The 19,714-nt window shown below is 43.1% G+C and overlaps 1 protein-coding gene across 3 annotated transcripts in view; it reads right to left on the reverse strand.

Moving 5' to 3' along the window:
• Positions 1 to 19,714, reverse strand: part of LOC142661986 (alpha-crystallin B chain) — a 108,967-nt gene that overhangs the window by 1,974 nt on the left and 87,279 nt on the right. Inside the window, exon 1 of one of the 3 annotated variants that reach the window (XM_075839774.1) lies at positions 5,272 to 5,871. The exons of 1 other annotated variant lie outside the window; for it this stretch is intronic. In XM_075839774.1, the coding sequence (XP_075695889.1) occupies positions 5,272 to 5,622 (351 nt within the window). In that variant the 5' untranslated portion in view covers positions 5,623 to 5,871. Of the gene's footprint in view, positions 1 to 1,590; positions 1,673 to 5,271; positions 5,872 to 19,714 lie in introns of those variants that run through there. One more of the 3 variants, XM_075839775.1, reaches the window with a different exon arrangement.

Consider the following 19,714-nt stretch of genomic DNA (forward strand, 5'->3'; position numbering starts at 1 on the left):
AGATAACCCCTTTAAGCTCTGTTAACATCTGCGCCGTGGCTTCCGTTCATAATAGTAGCCATGACGCTGTGCCAGGTCAGTTTTACAACGGAGTGGTGCCCAATTGACCCCATAGACTTATAATAGGGTCCTTTTGGTTCCGCAGAGGTGTTCATCGTTTTGATTGTTAAATATAGAGCTACATGCGGCACAATTTTTCGCATAAAATTTGACAGAATCTACGAGGAGGATCTGAAAGGAGCCTCCAATGCAGATGTGAACATAGTCTTACTGGTATATTATTCAGATTTACTAAAAAATATATCTAGGTGGAAAACCTCTCCCTAAGTTTTATTTAATTCCTGCCATTAATATAGTACCAACATATGCAGCAATGTTGTACACAAATAATAATCACTTACTCTCACCATGTCCTTAGTGGGGCTCACAACCTTTCTGTAACTTAGGTACACACACATACTAAGGCCAAAATCGGAGTACCTAGAGAAAGGATGGGAGATATGGGTGGGATATAGACTCCATGCACATGTTACTATGGTCGGATTTGAAACCAGGATCTGAGTACTACATGAGCAAATTATAGTGGGCGGGGGTTCCTTGTACTTGGAACCCCCATCTGAGCTGTTTGAGATAAATATATAATGTTAATAAATGTTAAACACTAAAGAACCCTAGATCCCTAAGGATATTAGATATTAACCAATAACCATTCTAGACCACCATGGATATCATAAAGGATATCAATATTAATCCCTAAAGGCCCTTTTTCATAGAACGCTCGTTGACGATAAACAGGGCAGCGATCAGCAGATGAACGGGCAAACGCTCGTTCATCTGCTGATCGTATCATTAAAAAAAAAGTCAAATATTATCGTTCTATTGGGATGAGCGATCGGAGTAACGAGCGCTCGTCCCCATACTAGCCGTGTAAGAGGACCTTTAGTCACTCTAGATCAACATATTAATCGTAAGACACTCTATACTCCCAGGTGTAGAGGAATACGATCATTTACCACTTGACCACCCTATGTAAAAACCTGTGATGTAGAAAGTTGGGAAACTTAGTATAATCGGGGGTAGACAGGGAAGGAAGAGAATTTTACGATCTCTGTCATGGGCACCAACACACTTGGAAACCCGCTTTTAAAACCCCCCTGTACTTCTTGCTCCATCAATCCTTTGGCTTGACTCCTCTAATTTACAGAAATCAAAGTATGAGAATCAGAGTGGAAGGGATCCAGCCATTTACGGAGTAGTTTTCCAGGTACATTTTTGCTGTTAACAGAATATCCCTATCCACTTTTGACAATGACATATGTCTATTTGCAATGGTTTATTAAAGTCCAGGAACCTGATATGGGGCCCAAGGTGAAGGCCCCTGCTTAGCTTGGCCCCATCCCCATGTGGCAGTGCAGGACACCCATTCTCCACCTCACAGTGTCAACAAGGGAGACAGAAAACTTATATATATTGGTATATATTATATATAGATTGAATCTTTCATGACACATACATATAACCTGAGTATAATTATCTATTCTATATCCAGATAATATAACATAATGTTTTAAATTACGGCAAGATCAATACCTGTGAAATGAGGGTCATCATCTCCCTGGACTCTTGGTCTTATTAGAATGCCTTACGCCTTCAATACCCCAAGTTCCTATACATTTCACTGAACATTATTTTTACTTCGTTACACAAGGGCTATTGTCCAGGAGTTATGAGTGTTTTATTGTTTGCACAGTTGTAATGTGATGACTGGGTAGACCGCCGCTTGGTACTGATCACATGACTGGAATAACAAGAATATTTATTATGCAATAAAGAATAGGAGCTTTTACTTACATAATCCCTTCTAATATATTTTTTGTGATGTGTGATGAGTGTCAAAGTTCTTGCTAGCTTATTATTACTTGTTTCTATCTCACTGGCAACAAGAGAATATGAGAACTTTAAAAAAAAAAAAATTTTCCTTGAGTTCAGTCCTGACAAACCTTGCACCGATAAATAGATTTAATAAAGTCTGGGACATTGTTTCATTTAAAGTAAATGCTCATATTTTACATGTACAAACATTGCAAACAGGGGTTTTAGATATGTGTAGGAAAAACATGGACATATTTTTAGGAAAGATAATCCCTGGGTCCTTAACGGGTATTCCCACAGTTAAGCCAGTAATTAAGTCTTATTGTACACATATCGTAAAAGAATAAATATTTGTGATTTTTAACCAATTTTTAAAAACAATGGTTTTAAAGTAATTACTTAAAAAATACCCAGTGTAATTTGTTTGTTACTACTTGTACAGCACTGCTTTTTTACTATAGCAGTGCTCCTTTTTACTCTGTTGTGTGACTGCGCATGCGTGGTTTTACCACACTGGGTGAGCATGAGCAGTCTACACCAAGAACGCACAGGAGAGTACATGAAGCCAAGAGGATTGTGGGAATTGTAGTTTCTAACTCTTAAACAGCCCAGAAAAAAAAAAAAAGACATACAGTAGTAAGTGTCCTAGGGCATGTAACAATGTGTCAGTAATTAAGTGGGTACTGTGGATTTCAGTAAAAACAGCCAATTCTGGGATAAACCCTTTAAATTACTGACATCTATGGACAGGTGAAACTATAGGGGTGCAAAGGTTGCACTCGACCAGGGCCCTGGAGCCTGAGGGGGGCGCAAAAGGTCCCAGTGTCCAATATGAGGAGACCAGTACTATTAAAAACGTGTGATAGTTGGGGGGGGGGGGGGGTGACTGTCACAGATTTTGCAATTCAACCCAGAACTTTAAGTTACGCTGCTGTCTATAGGATAATAAAGCTGGGGTAACATATTAGGATTTTCTCCCAGACACAGTGACATCCTTATTATCATGTAAGTAGCCAAATCATTCACATCCTACCAAAAAAACACTGCAATTTACCGTAATAGGGTCTGCTCTTCAACCACCATTGACAGAGACAGTAAAGGCCCCTTTTCACTGGCCAATTATCGTTCCCGATAATTGCCCTATGTAAACAGGTCAACGATCAGCCGATGAATGAGCAAACTGATTGCATCGTTTTAAACGCATAAACTTTTATCATTGTCGGCAGCACATTTCCATGTGTAAACAGGGAGACCCGCTGCCGACACGATAGAACTGTATGGGGACGAGTGATCGGAGTAACGAGCGTTTGTCCCCAAACATAGCTCCTTGTGAAAGGAGCAAACGAGCGCCGATCAACAAGCTGTCTCATTGATCGGCACTCGTTTACACGGCCCACGTCGGGCCGTGTAATACTACCTTAAGTGGTAAAAAGTTTTATATCCCTCAACTTTGTATAATACTAGAAAACATTGCAAAAATCCCAGTAAACATCCAAACTCACACTTCCTGCTGCAGAGGGGAAATAAATATCCCTGAGGCCGGACATTATTGCATAATACAATATCCCATAACATCACAGTATGGCAGATCATGTATCTGTGCTTCATCAGGAAAACTAAATATATGTCAGGGTTGTGCTGTTGACTTCCAGAGTAAGGTTATATGTGTTTGGCAATGTGCTGTAATGGGATACCTGCATATTAATAAGGGATTTTCTGTGTGACAACTGATTTATTACTGTAGGATTAGAATCTACTTCTGCACCCACACTGGGACCAAAACAAGACTCGATTTATTGTCAGGAAAAGGATTCTTAGGAGAAACGTTTTAGTTTATTTTAAAAGTTATCTAAGGAGGAAATAGGTCCAATAAAAAGTCACCAGAATTGCGACAAATCATAAATGGATAGGAGAGACATACAGTATTAGATGCAGAGACCTTGACCAAAATGTGTTGGTGAAATACTTTGGTACATCCAGGGCAATTTTGATTACAATGGGGCCCTGGGCAAATAGGAATGAAGGGCTTTCCTCACTGTTAATTGTTAAGCAGTTTTCCCCTTAATTTTATCCCACATAATACTACCATGCTTCCATATAGTAATACAATAATACCGCCATATACAGTCCATATAATCTCACCATATAGTGCTCAAATAATATGCAGTACCCAAATAATACTCCCTAAGGCTACATGCATGCGTTGTGTATTTTGCTGCGAAAATGATGCATCAAAACCACATAAAAATGCAGGAAATACGCAGGTTAAAATCGCACATAAATGTGCGTTTTAAATGCATTTTTTGGTGCGGTTTTTACATTTTGATGCGTAAATTGGTCTGTTTTCATTATGGGGTTTTTGGTGCCTTTTTCCTTCCAACTAGACAGATATAATTCACAAGCGGAAATGCAAGATAAATTTACATGTTGCGGATTTTAAGATACGCACCGCAGATCAATTTACATGCAGAAAAAACTGTAGCGTGTACATGAGATTTCCTGAAATCTCATTTACTTTGCAGGTTGAGCCTAAAAGAGCTCACAAAATACTACCATATAGTTTACACATAATATAGCTATTCACTACCTAAATAATACCACCATACGCTGCAAAATTATACTAGGTGGGTTTACTTTGGGGGCACTAAGGAAATGGTTTGCCATGCCTAAAATGGCTCAAGGTACAGCTCCAGAGTACAGGTATTAGATATGTAATGCAAGTCTAAACCTTGCCTAAAAAAATACATTCATGTATTGCAGATAAAAAGCAAGATGATAGGGATGGAAACATGTTAGGTTAATAAAAGTAGAATAACTAGACATAGGTAATGTATTCATTTTCTAATATAGATAGAATGTGTTGTCATATTTCTGCTGGGGTGGGGTAGGGAGGGGGGTCACTGTTTACAAACAGTCCATAGATGTGGCATATGTTGTTATGGGTCTTTGCATGGATATATATATCCTAAATTCCTTTATTTTAATCTATATTGCTATTTTACTAGAACGTCAAGGGTAATAACAAAGAAAGAATGTTACCTGTTATCTACCGTTATTTTTCAGCTATGGACCTAAACAAGTAAAAGCTATATCTGTTGACTATTCCCTGAAACTATGCAATGAGAAATAGCTGTTCCCCAACTGGAATTTGACTAACAAGTTTACTTTTTTAACATTATCATTGCCTGAGAGTGTAGAGGCGATTATTCTCACATCCACCATAATGTAGCACCATACCCCAGATTAGTGGTCTCCAACCTGTGGTTCCCCAGCTGTTGAAAAACGACAACAATCCGTGCATTCTAGGAGTTGTATTTTAGAGCTAGAGAGCTACAGATTGGAGACCACCACCCTGGGTACTAGACTACATAGAACTGACAATCAAAAGTAGTCAATTACCTCCGACAAGCCACTTTCTATCCAGGATGGAAGTCTGAGAAAAGGATATTTGTAGTAGAAAGGGGACATCACATTTGGAAACAGATCTGCCTCTTGTAGGTGATCCCCAAAACTCTGTTCAAAGATCCTGTTTGGTCCAAAGAAGGAGTAAAATTGGCGGCGGAACCAGGGATGTTGGATAGTCACATCCATTTTCCTCAGGTTTCTTGTGGTAGCTGTCAGGTAGAACTGTTCAGTCTTTGATTCACCCAACAAACCAAATGGTCTTATATACAGAGAAGCCAATCTTGTGCTCCTCCCCAGCACCCCAACATTGAACTTTCTGGAAAAAGTGCTGTCAGATGGTTTCATTATTCCAGCACGCTTGCCTGCTCCTATTCACTAGATAGATGGAGGATATGAATAATGACACTTCTTCTATTCTCTCGGCAACCCATTGGATCAGCAAGTAGAGGTGCTGAATATCTTTCTCTGGTCGGTGCACATTGGATTAACAGACAGGAGGATCATTTCAGCTACTGTACTGCAACATGACAAGAGATGAGTTCATTCGGAGATCTGGCAGCTGATAATGTGATTCCAGCTTCCCACAGACAGAGAGCAGTTTATTCCTTCTGCAATAGTCCTGAATAATCCAGCTCTGGCTCATTTCCATTATGTGGGTCTAAATTATGTAAAGTGGGATGTAGAAAATGTACTGGTGACCTCTCTGTTCAGTCTGGATGTGTCACGTTGTGTTATACTGGGAGTCACATTACTATTACACAATTGGTCTTCACTTATACAGCAAAGTGTGATATTTTAACAATTTGGGTTTCTTCCTCTGTGGTTGATTATTTTTTATTGTTCACACTATCAAATATCTCTTAATCCAGGTTGGTGAATACACAATAGCAGACTATTGGATGGATTATTGTGCCAGACTACTAGATAGACCATTATGCCAGGCTACTGGATGGATCATTGATGGACAAAATAAAAAAAATAAAGAGTTCGATTTTCCAATGACACACTACATTTTGAATCTGATTGTTTTGTGCATTTACACAGGACAATTATTTTAAAGAACATTGGTTATTGGTGCTGATTGTAACAAGGAAGTCCTTAGAGTTTGTGCTTGTAAATATGAATTTTACACCTTTTTTTTCTTTTCTGTATTTTACACAATGCAAGAGTACCTGATAATAGACGGCCTATATGCAGTGTAGATTAACATTCTACTCTCCCAGCTATAGTCATGCAAACTTAAAGTGTAACTAAACTTTTATAAAACTTTTGATCAGTTTTGATCAGTGAGGATGCGAACTGAGACCCACACCGATTGCTAAAACGAGGAGCACCTATCACAAGATTTTATTTTTATGTAAGTGTATCATAAACGTGCTGTGATTAACTATGTAATGTATTACTATAGTAATCTGGGCTTTGTATCCGCCTTGACCTGCAACAATGTCACGGCCTCGAGAAAGGAGTGTATACCCTCTGTGTCACGACTAGATTTGGCTAGTGCTAATCTTGAAGGTGGAGTTTAAGGGAGTTTGCAATCTTCACCTTAAAACTCCCCTCATGGTGGTATGAACTTTGTGCAGGGAATCCCCTGGTCGCTTCCTTGGAGTATTCTCCAATAGCAACTGCTGATGTCTTGCAGATAGTATTTCCAAAGCGAGGTACTAGAATTAACAAATAGAAGCGTGGTCGTGCAAATCTAATGTCGGGTCTGGCAGAGTTCATGCAACGCGATAAGACAGATGCAGGTCAGGGCAGGAAGCGATCAAAAGGCAGAGTTAGGAAATAGCCCGGGTCTAATCCAAAATAGCAAATACCTTCACAAATGGACAGGATGCCGCTGGCTAAGCACTGACTGGTTGATATAGGCCTGTCTATTTAAGATGTAGCAGAGCTTGCGCGCGCTGCTACGAATAAGCTAGTGGTGTCAGGACATGGAGAGAGATGTTGGCGACACAGGTGTGAGCAGTGCTCGGCATCCTATTAAAAAACGCTTCTGTAAATGTTTAAAATGGGATCTATCAGTATCCATCACAATACTATTGTATCCATCATGGATCCAGCAATATTGGACCCCATGATGCCTGTGTGAATAACAGCTTAGTAAAGTAAAAAAATGGCACTAGTCCCTATTATCCTGCAAAGTTTATCCAGAGGAAGGCAAAACAACCCTATGAGACAGGAGCAGGGTTGTCAACCTCCACTTCAGTAATTTCTGGACAACTGAGCTAAAAATCACAGACAGACCAAAATTTTTAAGGACACATTACAACATCATTGCACTGTGCAGTGTGCTAGGAGTGACTCATCAATCACCGCTTCGCTTGTATGATTCCCACACTAACTTACCGTGGGAGAGCTGCAAGCGGGACTGTGATGGGTAAGTCCGACTCACTCACCACTCACTACACCCCCCACATCACCACCGCTACCGCCAGGGCCTGTTTTAGACAAAGTGGGGCCCTAAATGCTGAATTATTGTATGAATAATGCAGTCAATTCAGAAGGAAATGTGCAGGTAACTGCATCACTGATTACTAGCGTGTCCAGGAGTGTTGCAAGAAGCCCCAAAGCATATGTCCCCCTCTCACACAAAGAAAATATCTATATATATATCTATATATATATATAGTTATTAAATCATACCACTATACAAGATGAAATATTACCTGCATACTGTTACTGAACACAACTTACTATTATAAGACCAATATTACCAATAATAACGCAATATAAGGTCTAAATAATACCGCCCCACCATAACCACATAGTGACTGAATAATACTCCCATACTGTTACTGAATAATATCGCCACAACATAACCACATAGTGACTGAATAATACCACCATACTGTTACTGAATAATACTGCCACACCATAACCAGTGACTCAATAATACCCCCATACTGTTACTGAATAATACCACCACATCATAACCACATAGTGACTGAATAATACCAACATACTGTTAATGAATACTACCGACATACCATAACCACATAGTGACTGAATACCTTCATACTGTTACTGAATAATACCACCACACCATAACCACATAGTAACTGAATAGTACCCCCAAACTGTTACTGAATAATACTGCCACACCATAACCACATAGTGACTGAATAATATCCCCATACTGTTACTGAATAATACCCCAATACTGTTACTGAATAAAAAAATACTACTCAAAGACCAATATTACCACCATATAGTGGTAGATGCCAGTTATACACAGGCACTCTGCAGACGATATAAGTGATTACAGCACATTTATATCCAGTGACTCACAGGTGATGTTTTCTCTGATTAGATTCGTTCACTTTCTTTTCTCCAGCCACGACTCATCTCTACATAATTTGACACACAGACATGTTGGTTTCTTGCTTTTCTAGCATACTCCTCACCTATACCCCATGCTCTAAACAAATTCATAATCCACAGTGCCCCTGATGGTTATAATGATTCCTCAGTGCTCGACACCGTAATATTGCCCCATTTGTGCCGCCTGTAGATAGCCCCCACATACACAGCCCTCTGTAGATAGTGACACCCCCCTCTTGTAGATAGTGCCACACACTCCATCTTGAGATAGTGCCACACAGCCCCCCTTGTACAGAGTGCCACACCCCCTTGTACTTAGTGCCACAAAGCCCCTCTTGTAGAAAGTGCCACACAGCCCCTCCTTGTAGACAGTGCCACACAGCCCCCATTGTAGAGTGTGCCACAAGCCCCCCTTGTAGCTAGTGCCACACAGCCCCCTTGTAGAGAGGGCCACAGAGCCTACCCCTTGTAGAGTGACACAGCCCCCATTGCAGAGAGTGCCACACAGCCCACCTTGTAGAGAGTGCCACACAGCCCCCCCTTGTAGAGAGTGCCACAAGCCTCCCCTTGCAGAGAGTGTCACACAGCCCCCGTAGCGGTAGCCTACCATTACCGCTCTCTGCTCTGCCTTTGACTCACATTTAGTAGAAGCAGGTCACATGGCGGTGGTCTGAGTAAGGGCGGTGCCAGCCCGGGAGTGGACCAGTCCAGTCACCTGACCTGAGTCAGTCATCTCATGTCACTGATGTGAAGTCAGGTGACTGGACTGGTCCACTCCCGGCACTGACCTCATGCAGACCGCTTACTCACTTGGCCACGGCCTGCATATGTTCAGATTCTGCAGACGTCAAGCGGATTCTGAAAATATGTCCACGGCCTACTCTTCCCTTTGCACTGCACATTTATATTTTGGCACATGCGCAGTGCAACGTTCCGGGAGAATTTGACTAAATCCCGGACGGTGCTTTTTTCTGCTGGACACTACGCTCCAGGGGTCACAACGGTCGCAATTGTGACCGGGCCTCCTTGCTCCAGCATTCACTTTGCCGTGAGCAGCTTGGCACAGGCAGGCGTGATGTTGTGACATCATCGCGCCTGTCTGCGCTGAGTCACTCACAGCACAGACCGGAGAAGAAGGATCTGCCACCCATTGTGGGAACGGGGATAGGTAAGTAATTATGTTATTATTTTTCTATTAGGCACCATGAGGCATTATACTGGGTAGGGAAGGGGGGCTGATACGGTGACTGCTATAGGAGCATTTTACTATATGGGGAGCATTATTCTGTATGGGCGGCATTATACTGTGGGGACAGCTATGGGGGGCATTATACTGTATGGGGAGTATTATACTGTGGGGACAGCTTTGGGGGACAATATACTGTGGGGAAGCTTGGGGGGGCATTATATTGTGGGGGAAGACATGGGGGGCATTATATTGTGGGGGCAGCTATGGGAGGCATTATACTGTGTGGGGGCAGCTGTGCTGGGCATTATACTGTGGGGGGTGTTATACTATGGGGGGCATTATACTGTGGGGACAGCTATGGGTGGCATTATACTGTGGGGGCAGCTATGGGGGTCATTATACTGGGTGTGTGGGGCATTATATAGTGGGGGCTGCTATGGGAAGCATTATCCTGTGTGATGGCAACTATGGGGGACATTATACTGTGTGGGCAGCTATTGGGGGCTACTATTGGGAGCATTATACTGTGTGGGGCAGTTATGGGGGCATTATACTGTGTGAGGGCAGCTATGGTGACATTATACTGTGTGGGGCAGCCATGGGGAGAATTATACGGTGGGGTAGCTGTGGGGGTATTATGCTGCATGGGGGAATTTGTTTGGGCATTGCACTGCATGGTGGCATCTGTGTGGGCATTATACTGTATGGGGGCATCTGTGTGGGCATTATACTGTATGGGGCATCTGTGTGGGCATTATACTGTATGGGGCATCTGTGTGGGCACTATACTGTATGGGGCATCTGTGTGGGCATTATACTGTATGGGGGCATCTGTGTGGGCATTATACTGTATGGGGGATTTATACTGTATGGTGGCAGCTATGGGGGCATTATACTGTGTGGGGGGCACTATAGGAGCATGATACTGTGTGGGCTGAACCGGGTGTGTATGGGTGGGGATTGGGTGGGATTAGAGGTGTGGCTCCAAAAAAAATTACTGCTGCGCACCGCATCTATTGTCCCTCTTTGTGATACTTGAAAGTATAGCACTGTCTACAGGGAGTGCTGTATAGTACTGTCTACAGAGGGGGCTGTGTTGAACTGTCTACAGGGGGCGCTGTATAGCACTGTCTACAGGGGGGGTTGTGTAGCACTGTCTACAGGAGGGGACTGTATGGCACTATTTACAGGGGGACACTATCTACAAAGGCGGGCTGTGTGTGGCACCCAGGGGTGGGAGACTCAGTCTAAAGTTTTCTATGGGGCTCAGTGTTTCCTAGTTACACCCATGCAAGATACTATACCTCTGAAGAAAGTATTAAAACCAGTTTTCACTTATGGAATTGGCTATCATAATTTCTAGTGTTGGGAGTTCCATGGTGTCACTGTGTTTAGAAAGACAACTTTGTTATTACAGTAAACTTTGTAAAATGTACACTGTGGAAAGTCCTAAAAGTGATAATGACAAGTGTTAAGAAAGTTCTGCAGACAACTAAAGTTATCATATGACACTCGGACGTTTGTCCACATGCAATGCACTGTGGGTACAGAAATAAACAAACACGGGCAACAGAGGAGACATTGTTTCCTACAGAGATACTGGCATACCATCAACATTTGATCTGATGCATAAGGTCAGCAAAAGTTGGTCTGCAACAGCAAATGTGTTCCTTGCTGACAAGAAGATATGCACCAGTGGAGCAGGACTGGATATCTTAAGAGTATAGTTATTGGGGGCGATTTATTAAGACTGGCGTTTCAGAATTTGAATTTGAAATCTACATGTGCTAAGAGCAGGCTTAAATTTGCGCTATAATTTACGCCAATTTCTGGCGTAATTTTGAGTAAATCTGCAGGTTTCCCCGGTGTCCCTGCCCCTCCACCTAAGGCTGGGTTCACACGACCTATTTTCAGGCGTAATGGAGGCGCTTTTCGCTGCGTCCACTACGGACGTAATTGGAGTTGTTTTTCCATTGTGTCAATGGAAAACGGCTCCAATTACGTCTCAAGAAGTGACAGGCACTTCATTGACCGTCGGCACAGAACATCGTAAAGCCCATTCAAATGAATGGGCAGATGTTTGCTGCCGCTTTGGAGCCGTATTTTCGGACGTAATTCGGGGCTAAAACGTCCGAATTACGTCCGTAAATAGGGTGTGTGAACCCAGCCTAACTCCACCCATCTTTCTTGCCACTTTTCAAAAGTAGCAAGAAGAGTGAAAAGTCAAAAGTTTTAGCCCAAATATGACATTTGACGTCTTCTCACTTTTTTATAGTAATCTGTGTGACACAGATTAGTGTCATGAAGAAATTTCGTTTTAATGGAAGCCGACCCAGTGGTCAGATGATCACCATGGAAACTTCAGAAATAAGATAACGCCACTCAAAATCAGCAGATGACAACAGGAGTATTCTTTGTGCTTTAAACCTTTATTGACTCCTGTCAGAGGGAAATTTATACCGCAACCACTTAATAATTTGCTCAGTAATTATGCACCAAGGTTTAGGGCATCAGTGCTGTGGGAGTCGCCCTAAAGCTTGGTGTATGATTGATACCCATGAGCTGTGGGTAATATTTTCGCCTCTGCGGGTCACTACCGCTTGGGATCCCACTCTATGTGCCAGAACAGAGAGCAGCTCTGTAAGAATGTCCAGCACATAATGCTACATTTCCCTAGCAGTGGCTGCTGCAGGAAAAATATAAGACCAGACGCGTCTTCCCAGCAATAACAACTGATTAAAAAATCCAAACCCGCAGCAATCATCCGTTGGCACCACCGGCTTCCTTATAATAAGGGTCTGTCTCTCTCTAAACAGGGGGCAGGCCCCTCCAGAAAGGGTCTCTTCACTCCCTGTGGTGCATGCCACACACACCTGCTCCCCTCCATCTCCTGCCCCTTTCGTAACCTAGCCACTGCGTACTGCCTCCTCCCATCATGCAGCAACATATTGGCACCTCTCCAACCATGTCAGGAGTAGGCACTCTCCGCTTTAGTGTCAGAGCTCTGAAACCATGGTGCATGGCACACTCCTGAGCGCCTTAGTCATGACAGCGCGGGTGCTCTCCGCCATAGAAGTTAGCCACCTAAGGCTTTTTTACACAGGCAATTATTAGGCAAACTCTCGTTCATCGGCCAATCTGCTCGTTCATGCAGCATTAAATATTATCGTTGTCGTCAGCACATCTACCTGTGTAAACACGGAGCTGTGCTGACGACATGTTGGAAATGTATGGGGACGAATGATCGTAGTAATGAGCGCTCATTCCCATATATAACCAATCATTGCTCCTTGTGAAAGGAGCAAATGAGCACCGATCAACGAGCTGTCTCATTGAACGGCGCTTGTTTTCGCGGACCGTATCGGGCTATGTTATAGGATCTTTACTCCCTTGACTCTCCTGCCTGCAGCTGCCACAATCTGCAATACCCATGGGAAGGGCAGAGAGGGGGGAGACAGCACGAACAGACACAACACAAGGATGACATACAGAAACACAAAGGAGCAAGGTTAAAGTACTTACATAGGGTAAGTGACAAGTGGTCACCCCAACTTAAACCCCATGATCACCTGTTATCAGCAAGGGAAGCTGCACGGAATGTAGTATTATATGCAGGCCATTCAAATGAATAAATAATCATGTTATACATATACGGGCTGATATCGCGAGAGCTACTTTATTTGGCCAATAGATGGGGGTCTCTATGACTTCTATATGCCCATTGCTTATGACCTGCTGAGCAAACCCCATTTAAGACTCGTTAATAATTTTTTTATGTAGAGTTGATCATTTGCAATAATGAAAGGTCCCGCAAATAATTATACTGTGCTCATCTGTAACACAAAAACATCAAAAGTGACCCAGAGGGCATTTCCCATGTACCATTGCAAGCTCTTTCAAATAAACTGTTCTAACAATGATGTAGTTATGTTTTATTAGTAGTGCCTATGCACCTATAGTCAATACCAGAAGTAGAATCTGTCACCTAGATGTAAAACAATGTGTGCTACCTTCCTTCAGTCCTTATTCAATATTATGTGCACTGTTAAGAATAGGCATTACAGTTGTAAATGAACCTTCACCCTCCGTTGGTTCATTATATAACATGTAGATGATATAATTACTAATTATCTCCGTTCTAAGATGATGTTCACTTCATTAGAGACACATTTATAAATGTGGACACTGTTCCAGCCCTTGGCGCCAAACACTGGACATTCTGCCAGTGAATGTTGTTTTCTCACCATGGCACTTTATATATAGCTATTGGAAACACGCCATACACCTGTATTTCTAGTATAACTTAGATAGACTTGGATGACATTTTGTCACTTTTAACATCTGTCGCATCATCATTTATTGAAATAACCTTGTTGCTTGATTTTCGGGAAACCGAAACTAATACTCCTCCTGTAATGCTGGGGTAGGGAGACAGACAGGTGAGCCCTAATCTACCCGCCACTCAGTCCCTGCCTACTTGCACCGGCCAGTCCTAGGCGACGGCGTACAACTGGGCGACGGTCCCTACTCTCACTATGTGCACGACAGACAGACAGACAAGGGTACAAAGAAGCTAAGGGAAAAGGGGCAGATGCCCACGGCAACACCGTGAGCTATAAGAGTAGTGAACGAGCCGAGTCAAACCAGGAGTGTACGAGGTACCAAACGCAGAGCAAGAGAGTAGTCAGTAAAGCCAGGGTCAATATGAAGCAGAGGACAAATAGTACAAGCAGCAGCAGCAGCAGCAGAAACAAGCAGAATCACAGGCAAAGGAGTAGCAGGAAATGAAGGTATAAATAGACAGAGGGTGGGAGCTAGCTCCGTCTGGCCAGGCTGTGATAGGCTCTCCCACTCCTCAGCCTCCCAGCCTGAGTGGTAGAAGAAGGAGTCACTCTATCAGACTTAGGAGCAGGTGCAGACTGACTACCACGGGCGTCGACACAGAAGCTGTGTCTGGCAGATCCTTTACACCTCCGTCTAGAAGTTTCCTTCAAATTGATCTAAGCATTGTAACAGACGCGGTCGCGGACTGCTGCCGTTCCTCACCTCCGGACGGCCGTGACCGCAGACCTCTGGCTTCTTGCCAGCGTCTCCCTCCTCGGAGATGCCAGCTCACGCGGCCTTCCGGCTCTAGACTGTCTCCTAGGGTGCACACCCACACAAGTCCCCGGCCTTAAAGTGCCAGCACGCGCACATGCAAAAAGTTCCATAACCAATCCCCAGATCATCCTGGACTATAAAAGGGCTCCGCCCTTCCACTGCTTGCCTGAGCGTTGTTGTTGTCTTCCCATGTTCGTATTGCAAATGGTCCCTTAGTTGTTTCCTGCTCCCAGTGTTCCCTTATCCTGCTTCCTGTATCCTGTTGCTGTGTTTGTTTCTGAGCCTAAGCTTTTAGTTGGATTCGAGTGTGTCATCTGCCATGTCTGGTGTCATCTGCCACGTCAAGCTCCATCTGTGCCAAAGCCTTTGCAACACCTAGTGTCTGTCTGACTTTACATTGACTTTGCATAGACTGTTGTTTGGCCAGCTGCCACTTTGCTACAGCAGAGCGGCCTAGTGGGTTCACATACCCCAGGATCGTGACAAGGATCATCAGCTAATATATGCAATAATTCTGAAGTATTCTATAACACACTTTTAAAGTGTGACTAAACATTTAAAAAAACTTTTGACATGTCATAGTGACATGTCAGAAACTTTGAAAGGTGGAGGTCTGAGTAATGAGACCCCCACTGATCGCTAAAACAAAGCGGCAGAAGCGTTCAGGTGAGCGATGTGTCGCGTAGTTTCTTATCTGCTTTTCTTGGAAAGCTGAGCGAGCCATTTATGGGCTCAATAGCACATACAAGAATCCGTACACTGCACGCTCGGCTTTGTGAGGCAAGCCGATCAGAAATTAAGTGGCACAGCACTAACCCAAGTGCTTCTGCCACTTTGTTTTAGCGATCAGTGGGGGTCTCAGTGTTCGGATCCCCACAGATCAAAACTTCTGACATGTCAGTATGACATATCAAACGTCTTCTGAAAGTACAGTTACTCTAAAAAGCTTTCAAATGACTTCAATGGGAATAAGCGCTTTTAATGCATACGTTTTTTTTTAAAAAAAAAACGTTTAATTACCCTTTAAGTCCTTATTCTAGGTGGTTAGTAATTTAGAACTTTTGTCCTAGACAATTTCTTAAATAAAGCAAGTTCCGCAATCTTCTAATACTTTGTATTTCAATTCATCATAATGGTCAAGACTTTTGTTTGCTGTCAGTAATTGAAAACATTTACATCCAGAGGCAGGAAACCTATACATAACTAGTCCCGCTCTTAGCCAAGAGGTAGATATAATTGTATTTAGTCTAGGCAATGCTCTGCAAGGAAAACAGCCTGGACTCCAGACTGATACATTGTTGCAAACTATATTTGTGCAGCTGCTCAGTGACATAACTACCGCCTAGGCAGAGGTCCTGATGCTGGTCCTGTAGTTACACAATGTAGTGTTAAACTAGGAATACTGTTTCCATTCATAAGAACATAGCATAGCATTTTGTGACTAAATAAATTCATGAATATGTATGACCAGAATTTCAGGGGACTGTCATTCACTGATCATCTGCCTAAACACTATCATGGTATTAAAGGGGTTGTCCACTACCGGAAAACTGATGACCTATCCACCAGATAGGTCATCAGCATATGATCTGTAGGGGTCCGACACTGCTCCGGGCACTGGACGTACATGCCGGAAGCAGTTGGCTCCGGCCACGAAATAGCGGCCGAGCTGCAGTACTGCAGCTCTGGTCCTATTCAAGTGAAGAGGAGCAGAGTTGCAGTTCGGCAGCACGGCCGGTATGTAATGTACGGAGCCAACTCCTTCCGGCTCTGTACATAGCATAATGTGCCATAACATCCGGTGCCTGCAGGCCACCGGAGCGGCTGATCGGTTTGGTGTCCAACTTTTTCTACATTTCATCTCCCCTTTTCCCCCTTTTTTGACAAATACAGGATGACAGCTAGGTACAGGGTATGAACTTTACGATAAATGGTATCAGACAGAGGCCACAGGCAGTATTAAACACGGCGCTTTGTTCTCTGATTGGCCTCCTGGCGAGCCCTGCTACTAAGAACAGAACGTTAGCGGCTGGCACCTACAGATGTTGCTGAATCTCGGTAATGAACCCAATGGCTTTAGCAAAATAAGATTTGAGACCAGGGACAAATTTAGATTTCCACAGCATATAGGCACAACAACATGTCACTCGGGCATAGAAGATTAACTTTTTAGCGACCAGCCGATTTTGGGCCTTATTGACCAAGTATTTTTTTCAGTTTCTTCATTGTTGCGTTTCAAAAACCATAACTATTTTTTCATAGACATAGCCGTGTAAGGGCTTGTTTTTTGTAGAAATAGTTGCATTTTTTTTTATTGGCCCTGTTTTGGAGTACATATAATATGTTGATTAACTTTTTTGTGGGTAATGGAAAATAAATATTATTTTTTGCATCTTAAATTTACGCCATTTACCCGTGTGTTATTAACATAATAACTTTATACCAAATTAATTTTTTTTTTTTTCATTTTACTACTATGCACAAAAAACATTTTGAAAAAAAAAGGTATTTGTTTTTGTACTGCCATATTCTAAGGCTATGTTCACACGGAGTATTTTGGGGGAGGAATATCTGCCTCAAAATTCCGTTTGGAACTTTGAGCCAGATTTTCCTCTCCCTGCACGGCGATTTCCGCGGCGATTTTCGTGCCGTTTTTCGCCCGCGACCATTGAGCGCCGCGTGCATAAAACAGCGCAAAATACGCTTTTTCTGCCTCCCATTGAAGTCAATGGGAGGTCAGAGGCGGAAGCGCCCGAAGATAGGGCATGTCGCTTCTTTTTCCCGCGAGGCAGTTTTACTGCTCGCGGGAAAAAGACGCCGACGCCTCCCATTGAAATCAATGGGAGGCGTTCTCGGGCCGTTTTTGCCGAGTTTTGCGACGCGGTTTCCGCGTCAAAAAACTCGGCAAAATACTCTGTGTGAACATAGCCTTAGAGCGATAACTTTTTTATTTTACAAACTACTTTTTGATCACTTTGTATTTTTTGCAGTGCAGGATAAACAGAAAACAGCAATTCTGTCATTGTTTTTTATTTGATTTTTTTTTACGGTGTTCACCGTGTGGGCTAAATGATGATAGTTTTATAGTGCCCATCAATACGGATGCAGCAATACCAATCATGTGTAATTTTGTAAAAAAATTTTTTTTCACTTGTAACTTTTCATTTCTTTAATATTACCTTTATTGATCGATTTTTTTACTTTTTATTTTTTAGTCCCACTATGGTACTTTACTATATGATTGTTTGATCGCTTTTATAATACACTGCAATACTTCTGTATTGCAATGTATTATGTCTGTCAGCGTAAAACTAACAGCTCTGTCATTTTGAGCCGTTTTTGATTTTATGTTTGAACATAGCCTAATAATTAAATTGGATCTGTCAACTGAATATGATGCCCTAGGAAAGGGCAGCCTATTATAGAGACGGGTGCGTCCTCCGATTAGCTAAAAATTTGTGGTTGGCCACTTTATAAAAATATTTACTAAAGGTCCAAAACTGTATTGTTGTGCACATATGCATGCAGGCCCGATTCAAGCTTTTCTGCTGCTTGAGGAGAAAATTTAAATGGCACCCCCCAGATTGACATCCCCCTGGCTGTTCTACATCCCTAGCAGCCTCACAAAAAAAATCATACCACCCATTATCTCGCTGCAGATCATACAGTGACTACAGTACTGATTAGAGGCAGAATAAACATTTACATTAAGTGACTCACCGGTGACATCTCCATCCGGTCCAGACCTCCATGACGACTTCTCCTTTTTTTTTTTAATTCTGCACCTATAAACGATGCCACTAAATATAATACTCTGCACCTCTAATTCTAATAGCGCCATAAACTGTATCACACACATACACACACACACACAGTGCCCTGTAGATAGTGCCGCCATAGAGCACCCTGTATATAGTGACCCATGTAGACAGTGCCCGACATAGAGCACCCTGTAGACCAGGGGTCTCAAACTCGGCCGGGTAAATGGGCCACATATAGATTTCTCCACGTGCTTCTTTCAACAATCCAGTTTTACAGTTTAAGTGTCACTAAATGCAGTCTGGCGGGTCAGTTGGCAGCGTTTTGCAGACACACAAATGTCAAAATTAGGCAGCCACTTTTTAGATCGTGCCACAGTGCCCTCTGTAGATATTGCCACAGTGCCCTCTGTAGATACTGCCACAGTGCCCTCTGTAGATACTGCCACAGTGCCCTCTATAGATACTGCCACAGTGCCCTCTGTAGATACTGCCACAGTGCCCTCTGTAGATACTTCCACAGTGCCCTCTGTAGATAATGCCACAGTGCCCTCTGTAGATACTGCCACAGTGCCATCTGTGGATGCTGCCACAGTGCCGTCTGTGGATGCTGCCACAGTGCCCTCTGTGGATGCTGCCACAGTGCCCTCTGTGGATGCTGCCACAGTGCTCTCTGTAGATGTTGCCACAGTGCCCACTGTAGATAATGCCACAGTGCCCTCTGTATATAATGCCACAGTGCCCTCTGTATATGCCACAGTGCCCTCTGTATATGCCACAGTGCCCTCTGTATATGCCACAGTGCCCACTGTAGATGTTGCTACAGTGCCCACTGTAGATAATGCCACAGTGCCCTCTGTATATAATGCCACAGTGCCCTCTGTTTATGCCACAGTGCCCTCTGTAGATAATGCCACAGTGCCCTCTGTAGATGCTGCCACAGTGCCCTCTGTAGATGCTGCCACAGTGCCCTCTGTAGATGCTGCCACAGTGCCCTCTGTAGATGCTGTCACAGTGCCCTCTGTAGATGCTGCCACAAAGCCCTCTGTAGATAATGCCACACACA

This window comes from Rhinoderma darwinii, chromosome 10 (genome assembly GCF_050947455.1).
Source record: "Rhinoderma darwinii isolate aRhiDar2 chromosome 10, aRhiDar2.hap1, whole genome shotgun sequence".
Classification (NCBI taxonomy): Eukaryota; Metazoa; Chordata; class Amphibia; order Anura; family Rhinodermatidae; genus Rhinoderma; species Rhinoderma darwinii.